We start from the raw sequence: 24,249 nt of genomic DNA on the forward strand, positions 1-24,249 counted from the left end.
AAAAAACTTGCTGAGAGCTCATTATGTGTGATACAAATGTCTGCAATCAGAGACAAATTGGCCACCTGCAGATTCTGAACAACTGAAGAGATGTTTTGTTTGGTCGTGCAGTTAAAAACAATTTTAACGCCATTTAAAAACCAGAATCTTTGAAGTTAAAAAAAAAAATCAAGATATGCATCTTCTCTGACAACTCTGAAGATCTGGCAGCATTAGGCCCATATTTTTGTGCTGCAAGCACGGTGCCCCTGAGTTGTGGTCATTTCACCAAAGCTTTGTGAAACTCTCATTCCCTCGTGCACAGCACCCCTGCTCCTTGCCCTGCAAGCTTTTGCGTTTGTGATTTAACATGGAGAGTGTGCAGCTTACAGAATATATCAAGATCAGATACTGAATGTTTCCTTCCACCTTTGAAGCAAATTCTATACATTGGTAGAACAAAGATAGAATGCTAAAGGCCTCAAAGTTCCTGGGAAATGACAGGAGAAAGAGTAAAGTAAAATTTTTAAAAGGAAAACCTCTCCCATCCTGGCGGATAATGATTTTGCTGTCCGTGTTCAGCAGAACCTACAACTGCTTTATGCTCCTTAATGGTGATAATTAGTGTATAGAAAGCCCTTCAATTTGACTTCTGGAATTCCTTTTATTTTGCAGGTTTCAGATCACTTTTAATTATGGACCTTGAGGTTTTCTGGGTCTGACCTTTCCATAGCTTTTAGCTGGGTCTTCTGTGACTACATGAATTTCAACAGATGTTCCTTGATGTTCCTTTTTTTCATGTTATCTTTTACTAGAAAAAATACAGACAGGAACTACTGATTAAAATATATAGGTTTTTAATTCACTGGACTTAATTTGGGTGAATTTATATAACTGAAATTATTTTGAACAGTGTTGTTCTCTATAATCTTAATAAAGCTTATTGAATTTAAGGTTCTGCCTCTATATGGTTGCAATACACATTTTATTTTGCATTATTTCTCATAATCATCTTGGGGGAAATTGTGTCACTTTTAATCCCCTATTTGCTGTATTTTATGCTGCTTTTAAGAAGGAAATGTTTGACATGAAATTAAAGCTAAAATCATAAATGCCCACATCTTCTTTAGTGAAGAACTTTAGCCTGGTCATTAAAGAATTATAAAGTCTAAATCTTTATATAAAAGAGTGCTTGGATTTCTCTCAAAACACAGTATGAATTCGTCAGTAAAAGAATGTAAGCCCAGAAATACATATTAATGTGTCCTTTTTTCTAATTTCATTTAAATTGCATCCATGCATATAGACAGATGTATAAGAAAGATGGGATCAGTATGGAACAGAACTGGAAAAATATGGCAAATAATAAAGTCTAAAATATTACAAGTAAAATCGACTGGAGTAGGTATAAAAGACTATAGGTTTTTATTTCTTGTCTATGTTATGGAGAGTAGAATCATCTTTTTCATTTAAGCAACCTTCTAGATACTTTTGTGTTTGTGCTTCTTGCTTGGATTTTGGAATTTGGCCGGTACTGGGTCCCAGGTAGCCTCTGGTGAATTCACGGGCTAGCCCATATCCTGAAAGTGAAACTGAGCAACAGCTCTTTCCCTGCTCACATCACAGTCACTCTTGTTACTGCAGAAAAATCCGAAAGAGGGAGAGCAACCAGAGATTGCTGGGGTAAATTGATAGCAGCCATGATCAAGGTTTGAGGAGTGAAAGAAAAAAGTCGTAGGTCAGCATGTTGTGTTTTTCCAGGCATCATCTGGTCCACCAGTGTTTTATTGGTGCTGGACAGTTTTCATCATTCCCACCTGTGCTTGTCAGGATATCCTCATCTTCCCCACCACATTCTACCCGTTGGCAGAGGCTGCCCAAATCACACCAGGCCAAGAACATATACTTTAAAAAAGTCCTCATCCGTACTCATTCCACAGAACACTAAAGAGAAGGGCCAGGCAAAGAAGAGGTGTCTCTAATCCTGCTCTCTGAGTTTTGGAGGCTCCGATTAAAGCCTGAATTATGTGGGAAATGCATCATGTCTATGATGTTTGCTAACACCCTTTTGTGTGGGGAAACAGTTTTCTCTGTACTACCCAGTCTCTAAAACTCCCCTCCTCAAACAATACGAAGAAAAACTCCATGTGACAAGACATTTAAATCTATCAGTAAAGTTTTCTGGTATGTTTCTGCTTTGTCTGTATGTACACATAACTGAAACTAGTACATCCCCATTAGCAAATCTATATTATGCAATGGATAGATTCTCCTTAAGGTTCTCCAAAACCGCATTATGGTTTAAATAAGCCACAAACACAATGACTGCCTGTCTTCCTTTGGCCTGATTACCTGGAGTGTCTGTTTAGTTGGCTGTTTATGAAATCTTCTATTACCCAAGCCTGTTGACTGATCCATCATTCTCTGACTAGGTGTCTGTTCTCTCTTCCTTTTTGCTGATCACAGAGGCGCAGCCCGGTAAGAATCCTCAACATTTTTACCTTAAACATGTATAGAGATAATTCTTGCCTAGGCAAGGTGGCCAGGTTGGCTTCTTGTTAAATTTATGATAACCCAGTATGAACGAGGCAGATGAATTAGGTTTAGTGGCTGAAAGTCTCTGGTCTTATATGTGTCAAGAGCATGTTTTAGGATCAGCAGAGCACTTTTCCATAACAAATTAAACTAATACATAGGTACCCCAACTCCTAGTGCTAAATGTAAAAAACGTGGTGTGTGTGTGTGTGTGTGTGTACAAGGGCTGGAGATTGTCCAGAAATCACCATAGAAATTTATAGCAAGGTGATAATAAAGAATAAGAAAACTGTAAGGCAAGTAAGGAAAGAATTTGTAAACCACTTTGTTTTTAAGCCTGAATTTAATATAAGTAAGTCCCTGGACCATAGCTCAAATTGTTCAGTATACTGATATACAGTCATACACCATGATAATTTCTATCTTGGGAGGAAGAGACATACTTTCAAGTCAGTCTTTCTAGGCTGTCACATATATATTTCATCACTGAAGGCAAATCAGTATTAGTTTGCACTGTTCAAAGTAAATCTGTCATTTTCCTCAGGTTGAGAGTGTGATAAATTTGAGGCAACAAGAAGAGACTTTGCTATGTTTGAAATGACCCCTACCTGCCCAGTAAGTCCCTTGAGAGAGGAAGTGGAACTGAAACAATGCTGTCAGAAAGTAGGCCTATGCCAATTTGATCAGTCAATTACTACTTGAGACAAATACTCCGCGCCAGCTGACAAGCTGTGGTTCTCTGTTTAAGCCACGTAGTTGATGATCAAAGATAACACCTACAGGGCATATGTGGCTGATTCCAATCCAGCAGTGGGGTCACAGCTCAGATTATGACAAGTTACTCCTTTTTTTAGAAAAAGAAGAAGAGTGAATTAACTAAGGCAAAATGCAGGAAGTCTACTCACAGTCTGCCTATAAAGACAGTCCTTGAAAGGAGGAAAATGTGGTCACTTGGGGAGAAAAAGGTTTCAGGATTCAATAGGCTTTTTTCCTGAATGTGCTTTATGTGGTCGACATCACCTTAACCTTGTTCTAGAGTTGTCCTGTTTCGACAGCAAGGCCATCAAAGATCTGTATGCCGGATCATGGGACAATGGGACTTTCTTTTCTGTTGCTAATGGTTTCCTGATTATTGTTTGAACATCTGTTCCTTTCTAAATTGATATGATTTTATTCTTTCTAATTTCTAAACAACAGTTTTCTTGCATATTTCTGCCATGTCTTGCTTCCTCTTCACTGATGATTGTTCATTCATACGGAATATTTAATAAAATATTACAGAGGCTTCCTGTCTAGTGCCTCTCAACAATATAAACATCTATCAAATGAATTGATACACCAGGAAATGATGAATACCAATGAACACCAAAGAAGCTTTGTATCTTTCTTGGTTTCATGAATATTACATTATAAATAAAGGGGTAAGACAGAGACCAAAAGGTCTTCAATACAGCTTCTGGGGTCCCCTAACTCCTGAATTTCAGGTCTCACTATACTAGGTAGGTCCTATTCCCTCAGTGTCAACCTCGTGATTGACTACTTGGACCTAAAGCCTCCACCTGACCTTTTCCTTCAGACTTTATTCATAAAAATCTGGCAATCTGAGGCTCTCCAACCTAGAAAAACATGTTGACTCCATTTGAACAATTTGTTCTCTTATTATTTTGTCTACAGAGTCTTATTTTCCAAAATCCAACCCACATCAAAACTCCTATAATGACCATAACTGATTTAAATGATCATATTTGTTTTAAATATTTATTAATTTAAATGAACATGTTAACTTAAACATACTGATTTAAAGTGTTGATCTATTAAAATAAATAAAATATTTATTAAAAAGTTTTTACTAATAATGTATTAATAATAATCTCTATATAGCACATACATGCAAGTCACTAAAAAACATCTAGTGGATCCTTATTCAGTCTGAAACTGCTCCTCTATTGTAAATGAGTTCAAAATGAGACAAAATTCTGATAAATCCTTAGGAAAGAGGGAAAGAACCTTCTTATAGGTCTGTTACAGAGGTGCTACATCTTGTCCTGAGTTGTTTATGTTATCATTTGAGAGAAGAAAACATCTGTGACCACCATGTTGAGCCTTCACCAAAGTAGGAAAGTAGAAAAAAATGTGTTTGGTTACCACCCACCAAACTCATAGTCATAGCCTTTTGAAAACTTTCTTATACTTCCACTTCCCCAACCTGAACTCTGCCCCTGTCATTCTCCTAAGGAGGCCCTGCCAAGCCATGTCCCATCTTATGAGGCCACGCTTCTAGTGGTCTGCTTTTCTGGAAGCATCACATGCTAAGGACCTTTCACAGCAGTTTTGAACCAAAACTTGAATCAATCCTCTGTTATCAAAATAATTTTCTCCTAGGGCCTTATAAATCTGAAAATGACCTTCTCAGATTATTCCTGCCAGGGAAATTGTCATTCCTATAGAATCACAGTGCCTTGAGCTAAAGGAATGACGCCCAATTGATACCCAACTGATAGGTTGTTGCCCCCATGGCAGGCAAGTGAAAGAAATTGGGGTAGGGAGGGCAGGTGGGAAAGAATGGAATTCTCTGGTTCCCTGAATAGAACAGCCCACTCAGTGGTAATGCCTTCAAGTTTTCCTTCTTTTTAACATTTTCCACGTGTATCTTTAAAAATTGCATTCGTAAACTAATGACTGTTTCTACAAGCAACATATGGACCCCATCTGATAAGAGCAGAGAGTACTCCTCATACAGTCTGTAATTTTTAAACATCAAACATAAGTTAAACATGGATTTACTTTCTTGTCTGCTAGATTTCAAGGTTTTTTTTTTTTTAATAGACTATTCAATATTTGCTTTAATTTACCAAATCTACCCAGGTAAGGGTTTTTTTCTGGTTTGGAAGACTTATTATTTACTCTCTTTCCTCTCTGTAATCTTTGAGTAAAATGAAAAATTGATTTATATGTGTGTGTCTACAATTTCCAACTTGAATGCAATTCTGAGAAAAAATTCATTTTTCCCCAACTGCATTTCTTTGAGTTCAGTTTAATTGCAATGACAGAAATATACATATTGTACATAACATATATGTGGTCTTAAACCTTATAGTGTCTATTTCTAATTCTAGGGTGCAATTAAAAGGAACTTATCCAGTAAGTATATCTTAGCTACCAGAAATAGAGTACGATTTAAAAGAAGGAACAGTTCCTTGGATCTTGGAGCATATATACATTTGACTTATACACTCTTGGGCTTGATTTTTAAGGCTTACAAATGTCTTACTCTTACAGCAAAGAAATCTTGTAATGATAAAAGAAATCTTGTAATGATAAAAGGGCTCAGTGGGTTCTGAATGACTCATGTTTAGATCCTGAAAGTGAATATGTTTTTGGGTAAACATTGCTATTTTCTTCCTATATTTGTCAACTCTTACTGTATCATTTGACTTTAGAAATGAATTTAATCAAGTGTGTGTTTGCTGATTGGGGTAGGGAGAGGAGGAGGGCTGAAGGAACTGAAGGTAGATGCAACTTACCCATTTTTGTGTTATTTGATGTGAAAATCTTAGTAAACCAAAGCGATATGAAATAGGTTATAATATACATGTGGCATGATTTTCTTCTGCTGCAAACAGCACATTCTAGGAAATTTTAAATGAATGGTTCCTAGTTAAAGGTATAACATTTTCTTGGCATTTCAAGAAAAGAACAGGCAGAGAATGCTGGATTCATGCACTATGTACATATGGCCTGGCTTAGTATTCTCTTATGGTAATTGAGAAGCAGAACTGATCAAGGCAGCAGGCATTCAAAGAATGGTGTGCTATTCCACTAAGCTCTACAGTGTACACATCTTCCATTTGCTGGCTTATCATGGTAATTCCCTGGTTAATTAGTTTTATAAATGCCAAAGAAAATGCTACTACATATGCCTAATATATGGCTGTTGCATTGCCAGGGGAGAGGGTTTGTTTTCTGGGTTTGTTTTGCAAAGTTTTCACATGGAGTTGCTTATTGATGGGACTTAAATCTCTAAGTGTTTCCAAACATAGCTCATAAGACATAAAAGAAGAAAAATGGTAAAAATATGCCTAAAAATTCCCTTTGTCCTGTGCATCAGGTGAAGAAGTAGCGAGACCCAGGCGTTCCACACCAACTCCAGAACTTATGAGGTGAGCATGGAAAACACTAGTTGTGTTTTATGCAAGGCATCATGCACTGTTAACAATGAAACAAATCTCCTTTGGGCTAAAGTCTCAGCATCTAATAACAAAGGGCCTGCCCATATGTGTACGTCACAGCAGTTTCAAATATGTTATCATTTCTCCTATGTGCAGCCTGAGGGAGACCTTTAGGAAAGTACTCTGTAGTCATCTAAAGTAACATCTATCAGAATATGGAGCCCCTCACTAATGAGAGGGTTAAAGGTCTACGTGAAGGCGTCATTTGGTGTCTGGAATGCTGACCTGAAATATGATTATATTGCCTTACAAAGAGTAGCCTGTTTAGCTGGCTACAGTTTTGTGATACATTCTACCTGCCACACACCAAAGGAATCTTCTATTTTGTTTTTTGTTTTTGGCAAAGCATTGTGTTTTACACTGTGTAATCCTTGGGATAAGTAAGTATTGTGCACATAAGCAATGTTTCTCCCAAAGACTCCTATTTCTATCTAAAGGCTGGATCCTTTTAACTTTCCCTCCTTCTCTAACCCCTCCCCTCTCCTCTTCACCTCTTATCCCCCAACACGCACAGAACTCATCAGGAGCAATGAAGGGAATCAGGTCTGGGGAAGAAATGGAGATAATTATGCAGCTTTTCTTTAATAATCAGTTTAAGTAATAATTAGTAGAAAGGATGAGCGTCTAACTTACTACCCGTCTTTCCCCCCTGATTTCTCAATGCTCTTCTTTTTCTAATGTGCAGTATTAGGAAGTTATAATTAGTCAACTGTGTGGGGTGGTCGGGGGAGGATGGAAGTTAGAGGCTGGTAGACTCAGTTTCTTATTCAAACACAAACTTCCTGGTGCCTTGTTTTTTAACTTCCCTGTGCCTGACTTTCACTAATCATAAACCCACATTAACTACAACACAGAGATGCGGTGAAGACAGATATAAATGGTTTTTGAGATCTTAAGAGAAGAAGGTGTTTTGCAATAAACTGTTATCTTTAGTAATCTCTTCTAGGTATAGAGACTCAGATGCTCTGAAAGAGTTTCTCTCTTCATCTTATTTCTGTTGGACCAGCCCCTTGGTCCCCCATTGAGAATGAGGGATCTTACCTCCTACTGATCCTTTTGTCCATATACATTTGACCTCTTCATAAATATACTTTTTAGCCCCTCGGGAGCTTGAGTACATACATATGTATGTACATAAGTGCACACACATACATCGGCCTTACTGTGGAAAATATTTGAAAGCTTTATATCTTTTTTAACATTAATATTTCCTTTCTCTATGTTTTGCTGTAATGTGTGTGATTCAGCAGAAAACCTCCAGATGACACCATGGCACTTGCTCCCCTCTTTGGCCCACCATTAGAATCAGCTTTTGATGAACAGAAGACAGAAGGTAGGAAAAACTCTGTATATCTATAGGTTTGTTTTTCCTTTCAATAAAGTATAACTTACCTAGAGTAAATGTGTTTTGAGGCATGTTTTTAATGTATATCACCAGATCTTCATGTGAGAGAATAGTTCTGATCTAGGTGTGCTCTCAGCATGGGAATTTAGTTTGCAGACCTCTAGTATTTCAGGATTTGAAACTTTACTTCCAGAAGTAGCTAAGAGCTAACAAGTTCACTCTTCAAAAGAGGTCAATAAGAATTACTGCAAATCTCTACAACTCACTGGATGGGGAACAAGTGTTCTATTAGCCAAACAGCCATTATTATGGAGCCAGACCTTCAAATTCCCCATCGTAGGCACCGTCATGGTGATATAGCCTCTTTGACCACATTTTCTCTCTTGTCCGCCTCATCAGTGGAGGTGTCAATTGGATTGCTCACACAATAGACCCTGTTTGCAGGTTCAAGACCCAGGAATGACCATAAATCATTTAGCAACTTAGAAATAAAATGTTATGGGAGAAATATCATTTTGGTTGTTATTGTTGGGTTTACCTATTAAATATTTACTCCTAGAATTAAATATTTTAACTTTTAAACATTAACCATTTTTGGATGGCTGTGAGTAATGTATACCTTGCTGACATAAAAGAAACTCTTTATGAAAGGGATCTAATCTATTCCTAAAATGTATTTATGTCCAATGCATGGATCTCCAGCAGCTATATATTTGATAATATGGGATGTTTTTATAGAAATCATTTGATTTAAGACCACTATGGTTATGTACAATCAAAGATGATTTTTCTAAGACCAGTTGGTGAAGGAAATTAGATTTAAGTGTTAAGGACAGCAAGACTTGAAAGCATAGTGAGTAGGCTAAGATACAGTGACAAAGAGACTCCAAAGTACAGTGAATTAAACAAGATAGAATTTTATTTCTGTTTCATGTAAACAACCTCGAAGTACACAATGTAGGACTGGTTGGGCAGCTCTTCTATCCTCAGCATGTGGCCTTCATCTCTGGGTGCAAGGGGGCTGCTCCAGCTCTCACCATCAGAAGAAAGGGGGGGCAGGGGAGGACCCATGGAACTCACTGCCAATTCTTGTAAGAGCAAAACCTGGAAGAGACACACATCACTTCCAACCAGAGCCCATCAGAAAGAATTTAGTGCCATATGGCCTGCTTAACTTTAACTGTAGAAGAAATGGAGAATGGATCCTGGGAGACAGCTAGCAGCCGGCCACAGCTGAATATTTTTCAATAATGTAGCTAGCAAAGTGTATAAAGAACATCCCTAAATACTCCTTCAGTGATTTAAATGTCTACAACTTAGAATCCATAAATAAAGGTGGCCCTGCGGTGAGGTTCTCAGTTATCTTATTAACCTATCTGTGATCAGTCTCACTTTTAATGGCATAAAGACATTTTTGGGGTTTGATTTGTTGCATTTGAATCTACCTATTAAATTTGTTGCATTTGAATCTACCTATTAAAAAATCCCATAACATTATATAAACCTGATAGACAAAATAGAAAACAGTTCTTAAAAATCAAAGTGGTGTCCCACACTGAATCTATGAAAAACCAAATGCTACGTCACATCTTTGGAGAATGTGTGCTTTCATGTTAAAACAAAACAGAGCTAAGACCATCATTGAGGTTTGTGGTGGAGATGAGATACACACCTGAACTTGTCAATGAGCCTGGCTTGATTGTTCTTTAGGTGGTTTCAGCCCCTGAAATTCTGTAAAGTTCCAACGTTTGCACCGAGCATACTAGCTCTTCCAATATCTGCACCTACTTTTCTTATCTACTCACTCTTACTTTTTTTATTGATTCTTCTATCACTAGTTTACAAGGCCTGAGAGGAAAGTGGATATTTTTGGAGATAGGTATGCACGCCTGGGATCAGATCTTAGCTCTGCTACTTTCACCATGTATGTCATTGAGCAAGTTGTTTAATCACTGTAATCTTCGGTTTCCTCAATATCAACCACATGGTGGTGTGGTGAGGACTAAAATATATCATAATAGCTACTGGCCTTGTGATAAGTGTTTTACATGTATTTTATATACATTATATTTATATACATTACCTCCTTTAATCCTTTTAGTAATTCTTTGAGATTGCTCTTATTATCTCTACACTGAAGGAAGGGAAGTTCAGAGGTTACACGAATTGCCCAAGGTCCTAGAGTTAGCATAGAGGCTGGATTCAAATCCACATCCAACTGACCTCCCAGCCTGTTTTACAACCTAATGAATTACAAGCAGTACTTACACAGACCCTGGCACATGATAGGTGCTGAGAAGAGCTAGTTCATTACATTGTTACCATAGCAACAACCAAAAAAAAAAAATAGAAGAAATATTAGATTCAGTGCCCTTAGGCCTAATACCTAATTGCCCTGATTTTCTTTAGATGCCTAAGGACTTATTTATTTTTCTGGTTCTCTTAATATGTTCACCAAACATTTTTTGAATAATTTAATTTCTCTTTATGATACTGTAAAAGGATTGTTTAAAGACCCCGTAAGATCCTTTAAAGGTGGGAACCACTGTACAGAATTTAGGCATCTTCATTCTTGAAGCCTATTCATAGCAAACTTTAAATAAACTGACTTAAAACAAATGTCCATGGGAGTAATGCCTGGATTTTCAAGTGGGTGCCAGAAAGGAGCCAGTACATGTATTGACATTTAGAATGTCCTTAAGTGACCAACCAGGAAAGAATGCAGACGCTCTGTTTTGCAAGTTTTTATTTAGCTATGTGTGCACACACAGACGCCCCCTGCACACATGTGTGCGTGCGCACACACACACACACACACACACACACACACGCTCTGCTCCTATGTCCATTCTCTGCTTGAAAAGAATGAGGGACAACACATCTCTAAATTAATTTGCTAGGACTGAGGGAAGACAGAAATAATTTTGTGAAACTCAACTTTAAATTGAAATTTTAAGTTCTAAACTCAGGACATTTCTTTTTTGAACTCACCCTGGGAAATTTTCTTTTTATGTTTCCAGTTCTTTTAGATCAGCCTGAGATATGGGGTCCAGGCCAACCAATTAATCCAAGCACGGAGTCGCCAAAGTTAACAAGGCCTTTTCCCACTGGAAGTAAGTTATGTGTCTGCTCTGTCTGGAAAAATAAGTGACTCATTTTACTGTCTGCCTGCAAAGTGAAATGAGGCAACCCTTACAAAGTCTACATAAGCCACATTTGGACTGTTTAACATTAAGAAGAGATGTTATTCTGATAAGCTTTAGAGTTAAAGGGACCTAGGACAGTTGGTTGAGACAGGACTAATATAATAAATAAAGTAGAATAAGTAACTTGGAATCATAGCTTCTTCTGACGTCCCACAGGCTCATTCATTCATTCAATAGGTTTATGTAGGAGTGATAAGCAAGTGAACTAAAGACCCTGCTATGCTCCAGGCATGGGCTAGCACACAACACAGAGCTAAGCAAATCAGATAAGGTCTCTGCTAGTCCTACAGAACAACTGAGGCTGCAGAGAATAGAGAGGACACATTGAGAGGAAAGAGTGATAATTGGAGAACAAGAGAAATGATGCCATATGGTAGAGAGAAACTGAGACAGGAGATCTGGGCAAATTCATCTCAAAGCAAAGAGAGCCATCATCTCCACTTATTCCAGAATGCCCCCAACCCCTACTCCAGGTGGCTGGGGAAAGAAGTCCTGAAGAAAAAAGTGAACTCATCAAATCTACCAAATATAGCAGTGAGAGGAAAACATACATTTAAAGAAAGAATAAGAAAACAGTGTACCTGTTGAAATTCTTAACTTTGCCCACAAAGTGACAAGCCCAGTTCAGAAGGATGAGTCTCTGGGTTGGGGCTATAATACAATACTTTTTCTATCTCATGGATTTTTTTTAGCTATAATTTCATCAAAGGAATCTGTTCATTCTTCCTTGATCCAAATCATTTTGCTTCAGTCTTTCAAAAATATACCCAAATGTAAGACATATAACTTGGAGAAATCTTTCCAGACTCCATCCAAGCCATAGTATCTTGACTCTATTAAAAACCCCTCACCTGAGCCCCTACCCAAGCTGTTCTCATTGTCCTTGACCATACTCTGGACAGTAATTGCCTGTGACCATGATCTTCATTCATTCAGTAGTAAATTCCTTGAGGGCAGAAGCTCGTTGTAGTCAACCCCACGTCCTTCATTCCTAGTACAGGACATGGGACCTCGTTGGTACTTGAGGCATATTGAACAAAGGAACGAATGAATGAAATGATGGTGTTATTGTTGTTACTATCTGACTTTCTCTTGACAAATTCTTATCATAAAATGGAAGAATCTGAATGAGTCCTGCTTCAATCCCTTAGCTTTGAACTTTAAAGAAGATGGATTGTTAATGGCTATTCCTTTTCCAATAGCAGAAGTATGAGCGAAAGCCCCAATCCTGCCTACCTAGGGAATACTGTGTAACTTAGGGAGACTGTGATCAGCAATGCTTGGCTTCTTATCTCCTGGCAGCACCTCCACCACTGCCTCCAAAACACGTACCAGCCACCCCACCCCGAACAGGCTCCCCCTTAACAACTGGACCAGGTAAGCTCTATTTTTTCTGTTCTGGGATGACGTGGCAATCAGCAGTGGCCCCGTACCTCAACATGCTCTTGATGTGTTGGAAGCTATAGGCTAGACTAAACATGAAACTGTTTGCGTTTAGTTTTATTGCCATTACATTTCACTATGTAGACTTCTTTTAAAGTATCACTCCCAGGTTTCACAAAAGGGTTCACTTTCCCAACTCATTTTTTCTCTGTATAATGTTGTTGAACAAAGGCCACATTTACTTGTGAGATGGAAGAAAACAAACTCAATATCAAAAGTCATTGTTCAATTGACATCTGACTTCATTGGATCTCACTGTAATGGTTTACAAATTAAAAGGCATAATTTGTATTGTTCCAAGAACCAATAAGTTTTTTTCTAGAATTAAAACTGTGTCGTCCACAATGATAATAAAACGGTTCCCGGGATATGCAGCATACAGGTAAGCTTGGGTGGTGGGAATTTTTCCCAGTAGTTATTAAAGTATTTATTATCCCACGGCAAAGAGATGTGTCAGGATGATGAAATATGGCAAGGAACTGTGGCATGCCTTTAGACAGATAATTTCTAAGGCACATCTTTGCCATCTATTAAAATCAATACTATGTATTCCTACAGTTTATAATCTACCTAGTCTTACTGGACTAGCAAGTCAAAAGCAGTAGTAGTTATTTTATGTGCCTGGGTCCTTAGAATGCAGTTCTTCACCACCTTTGGAATTCTATTGCAGCTTCATCCTTAGCTATTTATGCAGCCTGGTGAGTTTGATAGCTGCAGAGTGGGGTATTTATCAACAAGAGCAAATGCAAGACATAGTCATTTATGAAATTTACATTGATTCAGACCCAACAGAGAGTCATCCAGAGTGTCACAGGTAAAGGTGTTTGCAAGTTCAAATCATTTTGGCCCCTTGGATTCCCATGAATGTGTTAGAGATAAATAAATCTACCAGCAACAAAATTATAAATATTGTGGCCCATGCAAACTGCTATCCCATTTATCTGTAGCCTTGGAACCTTGAAGGTTAACTCTTTTCAAATGTGAAATATGGAAATACTAAGCCGGCTCTTATAGCTAGGTTATTTAAAGGTAAAGTGGCTTCTGCTCACGCCTTGCAATTATTTAGGTAACAATTTCTAATTTGAATAACCTCGGTTAGTAAAAGGTACACTTCTTCACATTTCAATTGGTATCAAGTATTTCCTGCCAAGCTGTAGAAGGTAGTTTTAATTTTTTCTCTTATTACTGATAAGAATTAAAAAGAATAGCTAATGCTAATATTTAAGCAAAACAGACTTTTTTGTTTTGGGACTTCAGATAGATAGATATCAGTTATGCCTTTGATGTTAACAGGTTAGACTTGAGAAAAGAAATTATAAAGATGTTTTTATAATTTTCTTCCCTATTAAACAGGTATGTATGTAACAGTTCTAATGAGTAGTAAATGTATTCTCATCATCCTATGTGTGTGTGGTGTGTGGAGTGTGTATGTTTGTAAATATTCATGTGGGGATATCTCTTTAAATAATCTTTGTGCTGTGTTTCTGGTGTGTTCAAGGTGGAGGATATACAACTAATTATGATGTGATAATTTTTTTTAACTAACAGATATTGTCATTAATTTCACGAAACATTTTCATTTAATATGCCAGAGTAGACAATCTTTATCAAATGAGGGTGATTTCCAGCTATCAGTTCTTTTTCGGTTGTGTCCTCTGTATTTCAGTAGGCCAGATTTTCCAAAGGGACCTCCCTTTTGGAATTTCCAGTTCCAGAGCTTGTACACTTCTGTGAACCTAACACTGCCTTCTCAGAATGACCACACTTTGCATGCCTGTGAGCAGCCTTGGAGGGCAGTCACGTGCTCAAGTGCTTTCGATGATGGTAGAAGTAGCCAACTCGGGTCACCCCACACAAGGGTAAATAATAGCAAAAAAGGCGATACTCATATTGTAGACGCAGGGAGCTCTTCCCTCCCCTTCAACTCCAATCAAGATTTTCCATTGTGAAATATGCCCACCTAGGCACCTCACAAGACAATCTATTTACCAGGCTTTGCCTCACCCCTCCCACTGCCCATACAAATAATTTTAACAAAGTCAATTAAATTTTAAAATCAACTACTTTAACCACAGGAAATGACCAGTCAGCCACAGAGGTCAAAATTGAAAAACTACCATCAATCAATGACTTGGACAGCATTTTTGGCCCTGTGTTGTCCCCCAAGTCTGTTGCTGTTAATGCCGAAGAAAAGTGGGTCCATTTTTCTGATACATCCCCGGAACGTGTTACTCCAGAGTTGACTCCAAGGGAAAAGGTGGTGTCCCCACCAGCTGCCTCAGACAACCCAGCTGAATCCCCGCCTCCGGGCCCCCCGGGCCCTCCTGGCCCCCCAGGACCTCTGAGTCCTCCTCGCAATGTACCATCGCCACTCAACTTAGAAGAAGTCCAGAAGAAAGTCGCTGAGCAGGCCTTCATTAAAGATGATTACTTAGAAACAATCTCATCTCCTAAAGATTTGGGGCTGGGGCAGAGAGCAACTCCGCCTGCCCCCCCACCACCCACCTACAGGACTGTGGTTTCGTCCCCCGGACCTGGCTCGGGCAGTGGTACGGGGACCACCAGCGGTATGTCTTATGTTTGAGTGTGCTTCGTGTGACCGGGAATGGCCGTGGCTACTGCAGTGTGAGCAACGCCTTCTTCCCGCCTGGCAGCTGGCTTTAGAGCTTCAGCCGTCCCTCCTTTGGTGTGGGTGTCCTGTGCCCTGTGGCATGTCCTAGTCCATTGAATGCTCACGGTCATAATGCAAGTCTGTGGATGTGTCCTGCCCTGCACTCGCAGCCCTTAGGAGTGCCCTGCCTTCCACCCTGCAGATAAGGCGTATATTTTTTAAAGAAAGCTGCGATGTCATTGTTTAGAATTCAGGAAGAGTTCTAGAAAGACAGATTTCACAGCAAATGAGTTTCATGTTAAATGTCTGATTTCCTCATCAGATGCCTCCACGAGAGCCCTAGTTTGTCTGGTTTTTATTCGTTTTTTTTTTTTTCCGCTTTACTGAGATATAACTGACAAAATTGTAGGATATTTAAAGTGTACAATTTGATGATTTGATATCCACACACACTGTGAAGGATTCCGCCCACCAAGTTAATTAACACAGTCCATCACCTCACATAGTTACCTTTTTTTTTTTTTAGTGAGAAATTTAAGTTCTACTCTCTTAGCAAATTTCGGTCATTCAATACAGTGTTATCAACTATAGTCACCATATTATACATTGGATCCTCAGACATTATTCAACTTATAAGCTTATAAATCTATGTTTGTATTTTTTTCAGGAGTCCTGATTTTTGTAGATCAATGCGTTTTCTTCTACTTTTTTTCGTTTATTTTCCTTATTGTGGGAGAACTATGTTGACTCCTCTAATGACTTCAGAGAAAAAGAAGTAAGGTTTGAAAAGGAGATTTTAGAGGACAGCAAAAAAGAGGCTGCCTTATTGCACCCCCAGCCTAATCAAGCTGCCACTGAAACAAACTGCTCTCTGATGTCATCATTTGACATGCTCACCAGCCTATGAGGTCAACTCTAAGTATAGTGACAGGTGATGGAGCAGTTTATCAGAAATGTACATTTTGGGATTCTAAATGCACATGTTGACATTGAATCTGATTTTTTGGTTTCCCTTATTCGAAGCTTCATTTTGTGCTCTCTAATTATGAAAGGATGGGAACTACCAAGCATATCCAAGAAAGACCAAGGTTTTTCTAATGCATCTTCTGTATTATTCATTCCACTGGTGCTCATGTTTGTCTGACAAGATCCTCCAGTGCCTTCCCAACTGTTCCTGTGGGTTTGGTTTAGGTTCCTTTGCAGGGGTGTCAAGGACTATTTGTTTTTTATTTGCTTTGAAAGAGGCGACCAAGTTTAAGTTATTTAGATCTAGTAAGAGACAGAAAGGAAAGGCGTTTGTCTCTATTCTAATAGTCATCAATGCTTCCGCTTTCAATGGAGTATCTTTCAGTGCTTGCTCTGGTTTGCAAACTGCTCTGTGCTTTAAAGTGAGAGCATCCAAGCCGATCAAGGAGAGGACTGGAGAGTCACCTGTACTGCACACAAAATCAGTGTTTTATATCATTAGGTGTGCCCTTCCTCCACCAGAAAGGGAAAAGAATGCAGTACTAAAATTTAAGTTTGCGAAACTATGTTAAAACAAAATCGGCAGGCTTCTTTACTATAGGACCTCTGAGAGCCATTATTTTGCCAATAAGGGCAACAGCTATAGTTTCTTGTCCTGGCTTCATGCCAAGAACTTTATGCACATCATTTCATCCTTACAACAACCCCATGAGGTGAATACTCTTATTTCCCCCATTTTACAGATAGAAAAACCAAGGCTCTTGGATGTTTAGTAATTTGCCCAAGTTTACACAGCTGCAGGTGGTAGACTTGGGATTCATCCTCGGGTCTCTCTGATCTCAAGCCTGTGTTCTCAACCACTATGCCCTCCAGGCATTCTTGTAAGGTTTAGTGACAAAATATCCCAAACTTATTTGAGACTGACACACACCTGTACTGCACAGTGTCATCAAGATCACCAAAAGTCTTCTTTCCAAACCTACACCGCTGTGTTCCTTTCTATAATTCTGGAGGGTTAGAGCCTCACTTCCACCCTCTATTGCTTTTTTAGGTCTTTGGGGGTCTTACTTAACTGCAAAGATAATAAAGGGCCCCTAGGTAAAACCTTCAGTTCAGACCTCAACCCCAAAGAAGCTGGTTGTCCTCTGTCAAAGAGGGGCATGTTTCCATTGCCTTGGATGGGACTCTCTTTCCTGGGCCAGACTCTGAGTCTTCCGAAAGAACTTTTCAAGGAATAATGCCTTCTCTCCAGTGGCCCGGCCACTATGCTCTCCTCAAAGTAAACACCTTTGGTCGGGGGAGGGGAGCTTTGTTACTCACCCAGCTCCTCCAGCACCTTCCACAAGGCTCTGGGAGATGCTTGTTTGATTGAATTGACCACTGAGCTAATGAGTGACAAGAGAAGCTCTACCTTTCTTTCTAGAATCCTTGGGAGTTTTGTTGTTTAAATGTTTAGTTTCCATATTCTTATTTAAAATTACTTTAAAATGTTACCAGTAAAGACTATCAATTCTTAATAACTGAGCTGGAAAAAAACTATACTTTGCTGGTATTAAAGGATTGAATTTCTAAGTAGAAGACTGAACTGGGCCAATGAAGCTCATGAATAAGTAAAACTGTGCACCATTATCTCCTTAATTAAGTCCCAGTTTATTTGCTCGTTAATATTTTATTGATGAAATATACACAGACTGGCAGAAATGTAAATTTAGGATTAAAACAATAGGATACGGCCTCATGTTTTAAAGATTCGTAATGCTTATCACTACCTGCTTCTTAAAACTTAACCTGATGGGAATAACTCTTCTTGTATATCTCAAACTATATTTAATTAGATACCATTATGCCTACTTTAAAAATTTCATTCACACCGAGATGACTGCCACTGACCAAGTTTAGACAGTACTCAGGCCTCGAGAATCAGAAGAGTTACCTGCTATTGAAAAAGTTGGAAGTTAAGAATTTGCTCCAAGAACTTTAATTTCCTTATGGCAAAAGTTTAAAATACATAGTTTGGCCAGCACATTGGTTTATTGGAACGCAGACACTGATTCTTGGCAAAGGCTATGTCTTCTCCTATGTGGGCTGTGTGTGCCCAGGGGATGGAACAGGGAAAGTGTTTTCTTGGCCTGCAGCAAGTTTGGAGGCCAGGGAAAGAGAGGTGTCCATAAAGATAGAACGTTCAGTGCAACATTTCCCGACTGGGGAAACTAAAGCAATATTAAAGCATGTTAAACACAAACAGACACACACATACAACCCCCCATAAGCAAATAACTTTGAGCTACCTGGGGTTGAATTAAACAAATATATTTCCTAACTACATGTCCAATATGGAAGCCACTAGGCACATGGGGCTATTTTAATCTTAATGGTAATTAATTAAAATTAAAACTCAGTTATTTAGATGCAGTAGGCACAATTCAGTGCTCAGTGGTCACATGTGGCTAATGGCTATCTTATTGGACAACACTTGTTCCAGAACATTTTCATCATTGCAGAAAGCTCTGTTGGACAGTATTGTTTTAGGGCTTTTAATGTGCTGGTCACCAAAAAAGAAACTCAGTGTGAAACCATTCCCACATATATTTAATACTTTCTTCAAAGCAATGGTATAATTGTGTCCTAAGGAACACAAGTTGGGAAAGACTGATTCTTTACATATTTCGAAGTGCATATATTTTAATTCATTTGATTCTCCTCCACAACATTGTGATGTATTAGCCTCATTTTACAGATAAGGAAACGGACACTGAAAGATAGGACTTGCCACCGTTACAAAGCAATAAATAGCAAAGCCAGTATCTGTCTGACCTCAGGTCTGTTGGATTCGATTTACCACTTCTCCCCCCCCCCACTCCCCTCCCCCACCCACGAGCACACACACGAAAAGAAAGATGAAAGTTGAAGTCATCCTTATGCGGTTCTCATACCAAAGCTATGATGGAACTCCAGGTTGAGAGTGGCAGATGGATTGAGAGCACGTCAATGGTTGCCAACTTTTTTGAACTCACAAAACTCAAATGATGTACATGTGATTTTTAAAGTTAAACAATGTTGTCCAGTTATTTTCCAGCATTGTTCTTGGGAGTAAACACTGCTTGAAGGGAAAATGAAAGTATAATTGAAGATAGAAGAATGAGGATAGAGATGTACAAATAATAACCCTCTATATTCTTGCAATACAAAATAATTGTGTAATCTCACAAAATCGTGTGAAGCCTTAGTACAGTTGTGAAATACTCCTTAGGCCCTGACTGCTCTCTGCTGAATGTGTGGGTTCTGTCAAGCAGGTTTTGCTTCTTAAACACTCCCTTGGTGTCTTCTAACTGCACAATGAATCAATGAAATCAATTCAGTAAAGAAAAAGTGAGTAAAACAGTAAAGAAAAAGTGCCCCGAAAGGAAAAGGAAACCAGTTAACTAGGCACTTTTTTCCTTGCTTTTAGTTGTACCTGTATCAAAAAACAACCTTTACCATCATCAACATCAACTGCCTTTCATTTGTGTAGTATTTTATAGTTTAGTAAATACTTTAATAAGCATTTTCCATTCCAATTGTTACAACCCCTTTGCAAAGTAGAAACATGTCTTATTTTTTAAAACAGGAAGTTGAGGCTCAGAGAAGTCAAGATCCCACAGCTGATAAGAGGTGGGCAGGGCCAGAACTCAGGTCATCCGACTTTTCATCAGTTTTTTCAATATTCCACAATGCCTCGATGACAACTCCTTACTGGTTTTCCAAGTATTACTGAAACTGGATTTTTAAATTTCCCTTCTAGAACTTGTAAGTAAAGGATAAGCAGCTGACCTTTTCCTGAGATTGACTCAGAAGACTATTTCTTGGAAATAGACCCATGGATAGACATTTTGACCCACTCCTATAGCATGGTTTTCCAGCAAAATAGAACCCTCAAAAAAGTTCCATAAAACTTCCTGACAAAGACTTTGCTGTGTAAAGATTTATTTCCCATCTCTTTGCTGTCACTTCTGTTTTCTGAAAACATCCTGGGTATAAAGAAAACTTTGTAGTGGGACCTGTCAAAATATACCTTATTCTTTTATTCAGAGAAGGTTAGCCAAAGTCTAAGAGTATTTATATTGAGAGAAAAGTATGCAGTCTGTCCATGCAAAAAGAAGACCTTTGTGCAAAATATGGGGCTAAGGTCCACCTAAAGCTACAAGACACTGTATTTAAAAGCTCAGGCTTTGTAGTTACATTGACCATTTGAGCTACGTGACCTTGAGCAAGTTACTGAATATCTCTGAGCTTTACTTTCCACTGAGATAGTAGAAGTACCTTCCTCCAAAACTTTTTGTGGGGATAAAATAAGATAATGCATGTAAAATGCCTAGCATAGATACTGGCCCAATAAAATAAAAAGTGAGTAGACAATAAAAAGTTGGTAGTGGTGGAGAGGAGGTATCGGTAGGGATGGGTGGTAATAATTAGTAGGATTTCGCACCAATGAAACTACACTTAGAATAAACAACACAGAGAAACACACCGCACTCAACATTTCAAATTGTTTAAACAAAGGAGCAAGATTTTCACCTCCAGGGCACGCCTAAGATGGGAGCAGATGCTGAGGTGATGGGTTTTGCTGCTCAACTCCAAAGCTCCTTGAGAATCTGAAAATCTGGACATGGAGGTGCTGGTCTAGGATTCTCCAGAGAACAGAGTTTTGTGGCATGTTGGAGGGGAGGCTAGGTGGGGACAGATATTTTCCTGGGTCACAATTTCTTAGACTTTTCTTGGAGTGATTTGATACCTATGCTTCCAAGCAAAGTGAAAAATACCTCAGGAGTAGTTGGAACTTCTCTGACTGAACAAGAACAGTTTGGAATATTGATTTGACTTTCTTAAGGTTGTTAGCCAAGTAGTTTACCCATGTATCCCGGACAGATGACTGAAGACAGGCAGACCCCTGAGTCTGGAGACCTCTCTGGTGTGCTCAACAGCGTGCATGCCAACCTCTGTGTGTCCTCTGTGTTTCACATGCTTGTCATTGACAGCCAGAAAAGTAAATCCAAGAGGCTCTTTTAAAAATCATCACAAAAATCATTACAGGCAACCTCTACACAGACAGATTCCTACGCAGCCTCCTTTGAAAAATAAAATCCTCTAAATTCAATGTGTTTCTGTTAAGATTCTACACACAAAGTGTGCACGTAACATCTAATTTACTTTCTTATATTTTGTCCTTTGCTTACCATCAAGTGTTTGCTTATGCTTGCGAAGTTAGCACTCATATCTTGAAGCACAGTAAGAAGGATACTTCTCTTCTGTGTTTTATATATATAAATATTTATATACATATACACATATTTATATATATGTATATATACATATAACGTGAAAAATCTTTTTTTTTCAAGTTCTAACCTCCATTTTCATCTTGGACATAAATAAATTCTGAATATGCAAAAATCAAGAGAATTTATCATAAGTTTGGTGTGTACCATGGTCAAAATGAAGGATACCCACCCACCCAGCCAAAAGAGCCTTAAGAATATATTTTCTGTCACAGGGAGTAATAAAAGGATTTACCTTTCACTGGGTGTCACATGACAACAAAAGGCAACGAGCTTCAGCTTCTGCCATCAACCATAGTTCAACTGAGTGATTTTTTTTCTTTATTGAAAAAAAAAAAAAAAAAAAAAAACCTAAACCCCATGTGCTACAGAGTTGACTGTACTAACTGCTGAGGTGAAACAAATGGCTGTGATTGACACTGTGTCGGGGAATGGGGAAGGCGGGATCCAGCAATGACAGCACTTCTGGCCACCTGCGTGCCTAGTCATTTTTAACACCAGCTTGTTTTTCAGGTGCATCATCCCCTGCTCGGCCAGGCACCCCCTTGGTTCCTTGCAGCACCACGACCCCACCTCCACCTCCTCCCCGGCCTCCGTCTCGGCCAAAGCTACCTCCAGGGAAGCCTGGAGTCGGAGATGTGGTATGTCCCCTTCTGCCCTGGCCTGCTCAGAAACATCCAGTGGGAATGACAAACAGGAGTCCAAGTGCCTGAACGCGGGTCATCTCAACTTCAGGTCTAAGTCTTACTTACAGTGCTTGAACAAATGGCCCTGACAGGTGACATCTGAAAGACAGTCACTGCCATCAGAATGTCCATTTCAGTTGCCCTCAAATCTCTACCATCTTTCAAGCCAAGGTCGAAAATAGTAGCAATAGGATCCTGGGGCCCTTAGTTCTTCTACAGTGAGTTTGATGAAAATTAAGATAATAATGCTCAATTGTGCTAAATCCTTCAGAACGGGAGGTGTTTCCTTTGACCATATTTATCTGATTTTGGAAGATTCCAAGGGAGGGCAAGTCCTGATTTCTGTCCCCAGTCTACAGAGAAGTTACTGGTGGTAGGCACACTATGTGAATATAAAGGAGGGCGGTATGACCCAATGAGTTGTTTCTGGACGTTTCCTGCATCATGTTTTAAGGCTGAGGGGTGGGAAACGTTCTGTGTGAACAATTAAGAGACTTCTGGCAGAGGTAAATGTCTTTGGTATCTGCACACAGGAGTCACAGACTGGTGATGTCCCTGAGATCTGGTTTAGCTAGCACAGGACAGTATTCTGTATTCAAATATCGTTCAATGGGTATAAGCTCTCACATTATGGTACTTGCTTAGTCCCTGGGGGCATAAGAGGCCATCCTCCTGAAACATCACCGACCACACCCCAGACCTCAGCTTCTCTAAATGTGATGTTCCTGTTGAGTGTAGCGCATCATGATTGATGGTTCCTCTAGCTCCATCCACAAGCTCCTGTACAGATATAATCAATTTCAGTGTAAAAATGGTGCCACCTGTTCTCTTTTAAGAACCCGAGTTGTCATATCTGGGGCCAGGAGACGCTAAAAATATGGAGGGCAGACCTGTGAATCTAACTTTCCATTTCTTTTCTTCTCCCTGCAGCCCCGACCTTTCAGCCCTCCCATCCATTCTTCCAGCCCTCCTCCGATAGCACCCCTAGCCCGGGCTGAGAGCACTTCTTCAATATCGTCCACCAATTCCTTGAGTGCAGCTACCACCCCGACAGTTGGTAAAAATGATCTCCTCTCTTCTAATCTGTTTGTGGTTTTGACTGGCTATTATTTATGATCTGAAAACCCTAACGCCCTATGTTTCTGATCAAAATTGTTTTGCTGTGTGTTTTGCTACTATCATCTGACTCTTCTTTTAAAAGCACCTTCTCAGCAAAGAAGGCAAAGTGCTTTAAGTAAGCAAATAAGCAAATAAAAGAATGTGAACACCTGTGTTTTGCAGGAATTCTCTTATGCTATTTCCATGCAGAGCTATTCATAAAAGTAAAGAAGAAATAGTCAAATAAGATCCTATAATTTAGATATTATTTCTTATAATGAAAATAGTCTCCATTGAGGGGGGAATGTTTTTTTTAAAATTCCAACCGTGTAACCCATCAGAAATCACAAAATTTAGAACTTTTATTTTCTTGAAGCTTTCATTTCTTCATCACTTTGGTTCTCCTTATGTTGACAGATGGTATAAACATGGGCACTGTGGGACGTGAGAAAACTTTTCGACATTTTTTGTAGTGCTTTTCAGTGATGTGCGGTCAATTTTCCCCAAGAAATAAGTCATTGCTGGCATTTTCAGTAAATGCCTTTGTGCCTCTTTCCTTATGGTGTGATGAAAGTGAAGAGTTGAGAATGGCTGCTCAGCTGGATGGTTTTCCCAGGTTTAAATGCCTCTTCTTGCCTGCGTCTTCCCTCTTCCCAAGGCCGGTCTATGTCTACACCTCTTTACCCACCTTCCATAGCTCCTGCTGCCTCTCTCATGTTCGCATGGTATCTCTGACCTGGGCTTTCCCATTCCATTTTTTCCCATTGTCTTCCTTTACTGTCTGAATGCCCTCCAAGTCTCCCATATTATAAACCAGCTGGCTCATGCTGCATTGC

General features: G+C 39.1%; 1 protein-coding gene across 5 annotated transcripts in view; it reads left to right on the plus strand.

Annotated features, from left to right (window-relative positions):
• The window catches only part of SGIP1 (SH3GL interacting endocytic adaptor 1), a 211,969-nt gene that overhangs the window by 133,986 nt on the left and 53,734 nt on the right, over nt 1-24,249 (plus strand). For 4 of the 5 annotated variants that reach the window (XM_068540058.1, XM_068540060.1, XM_068540057.1 and 1 more), the window contains 7 exons: nt 5,631-5,655; nt 6,623-6,674; nt 7,991-8,076; nt 11,109-11,201; nt 12,597-12,671; nt 22,143-22,270; nt 23,246-23,372. In XM_068540058.1, the coding sequence (XP_068396159.1) occupies nt 5,631-5,655; nt 6,623-6,674; nt 7,991-8,076; nt 11,109-11,201; nt 12,597-12,671; nt 22,143-22,270; nt 23,246-23,372 (586 nt within the window). Of the gene's footprint in view, nt 1-5,630; nt 5,656-6,622; nt 6,675-7,990; nt 8,077-11,108; nt 11,202-12,596; nt 12,672-14,812; nt 15,305-22,142; nt 22,271-23,245; nt 23,373-24,249 lie in introns of all 5 variants that reach the window. The other variant, XM_068540062.1, reaches the window with a different exon arrangement.

This window comes from Eschrichtius robustus, chromosome 3, assembly GCF_028021215.1.
Source record: "Eschrichtius robustus isolate mEscRob2 chromosome 3, mEscRob2.pri, whole genome shotgun sequence".
NCBI classification, from domain to species: domain Eukaryota; kingdom Metazoa; phylum Chordata; class Mammalia; order Artiodactyla; family Eschrichtiidae; genus Eschrichtius; species Eschrichtius robustus.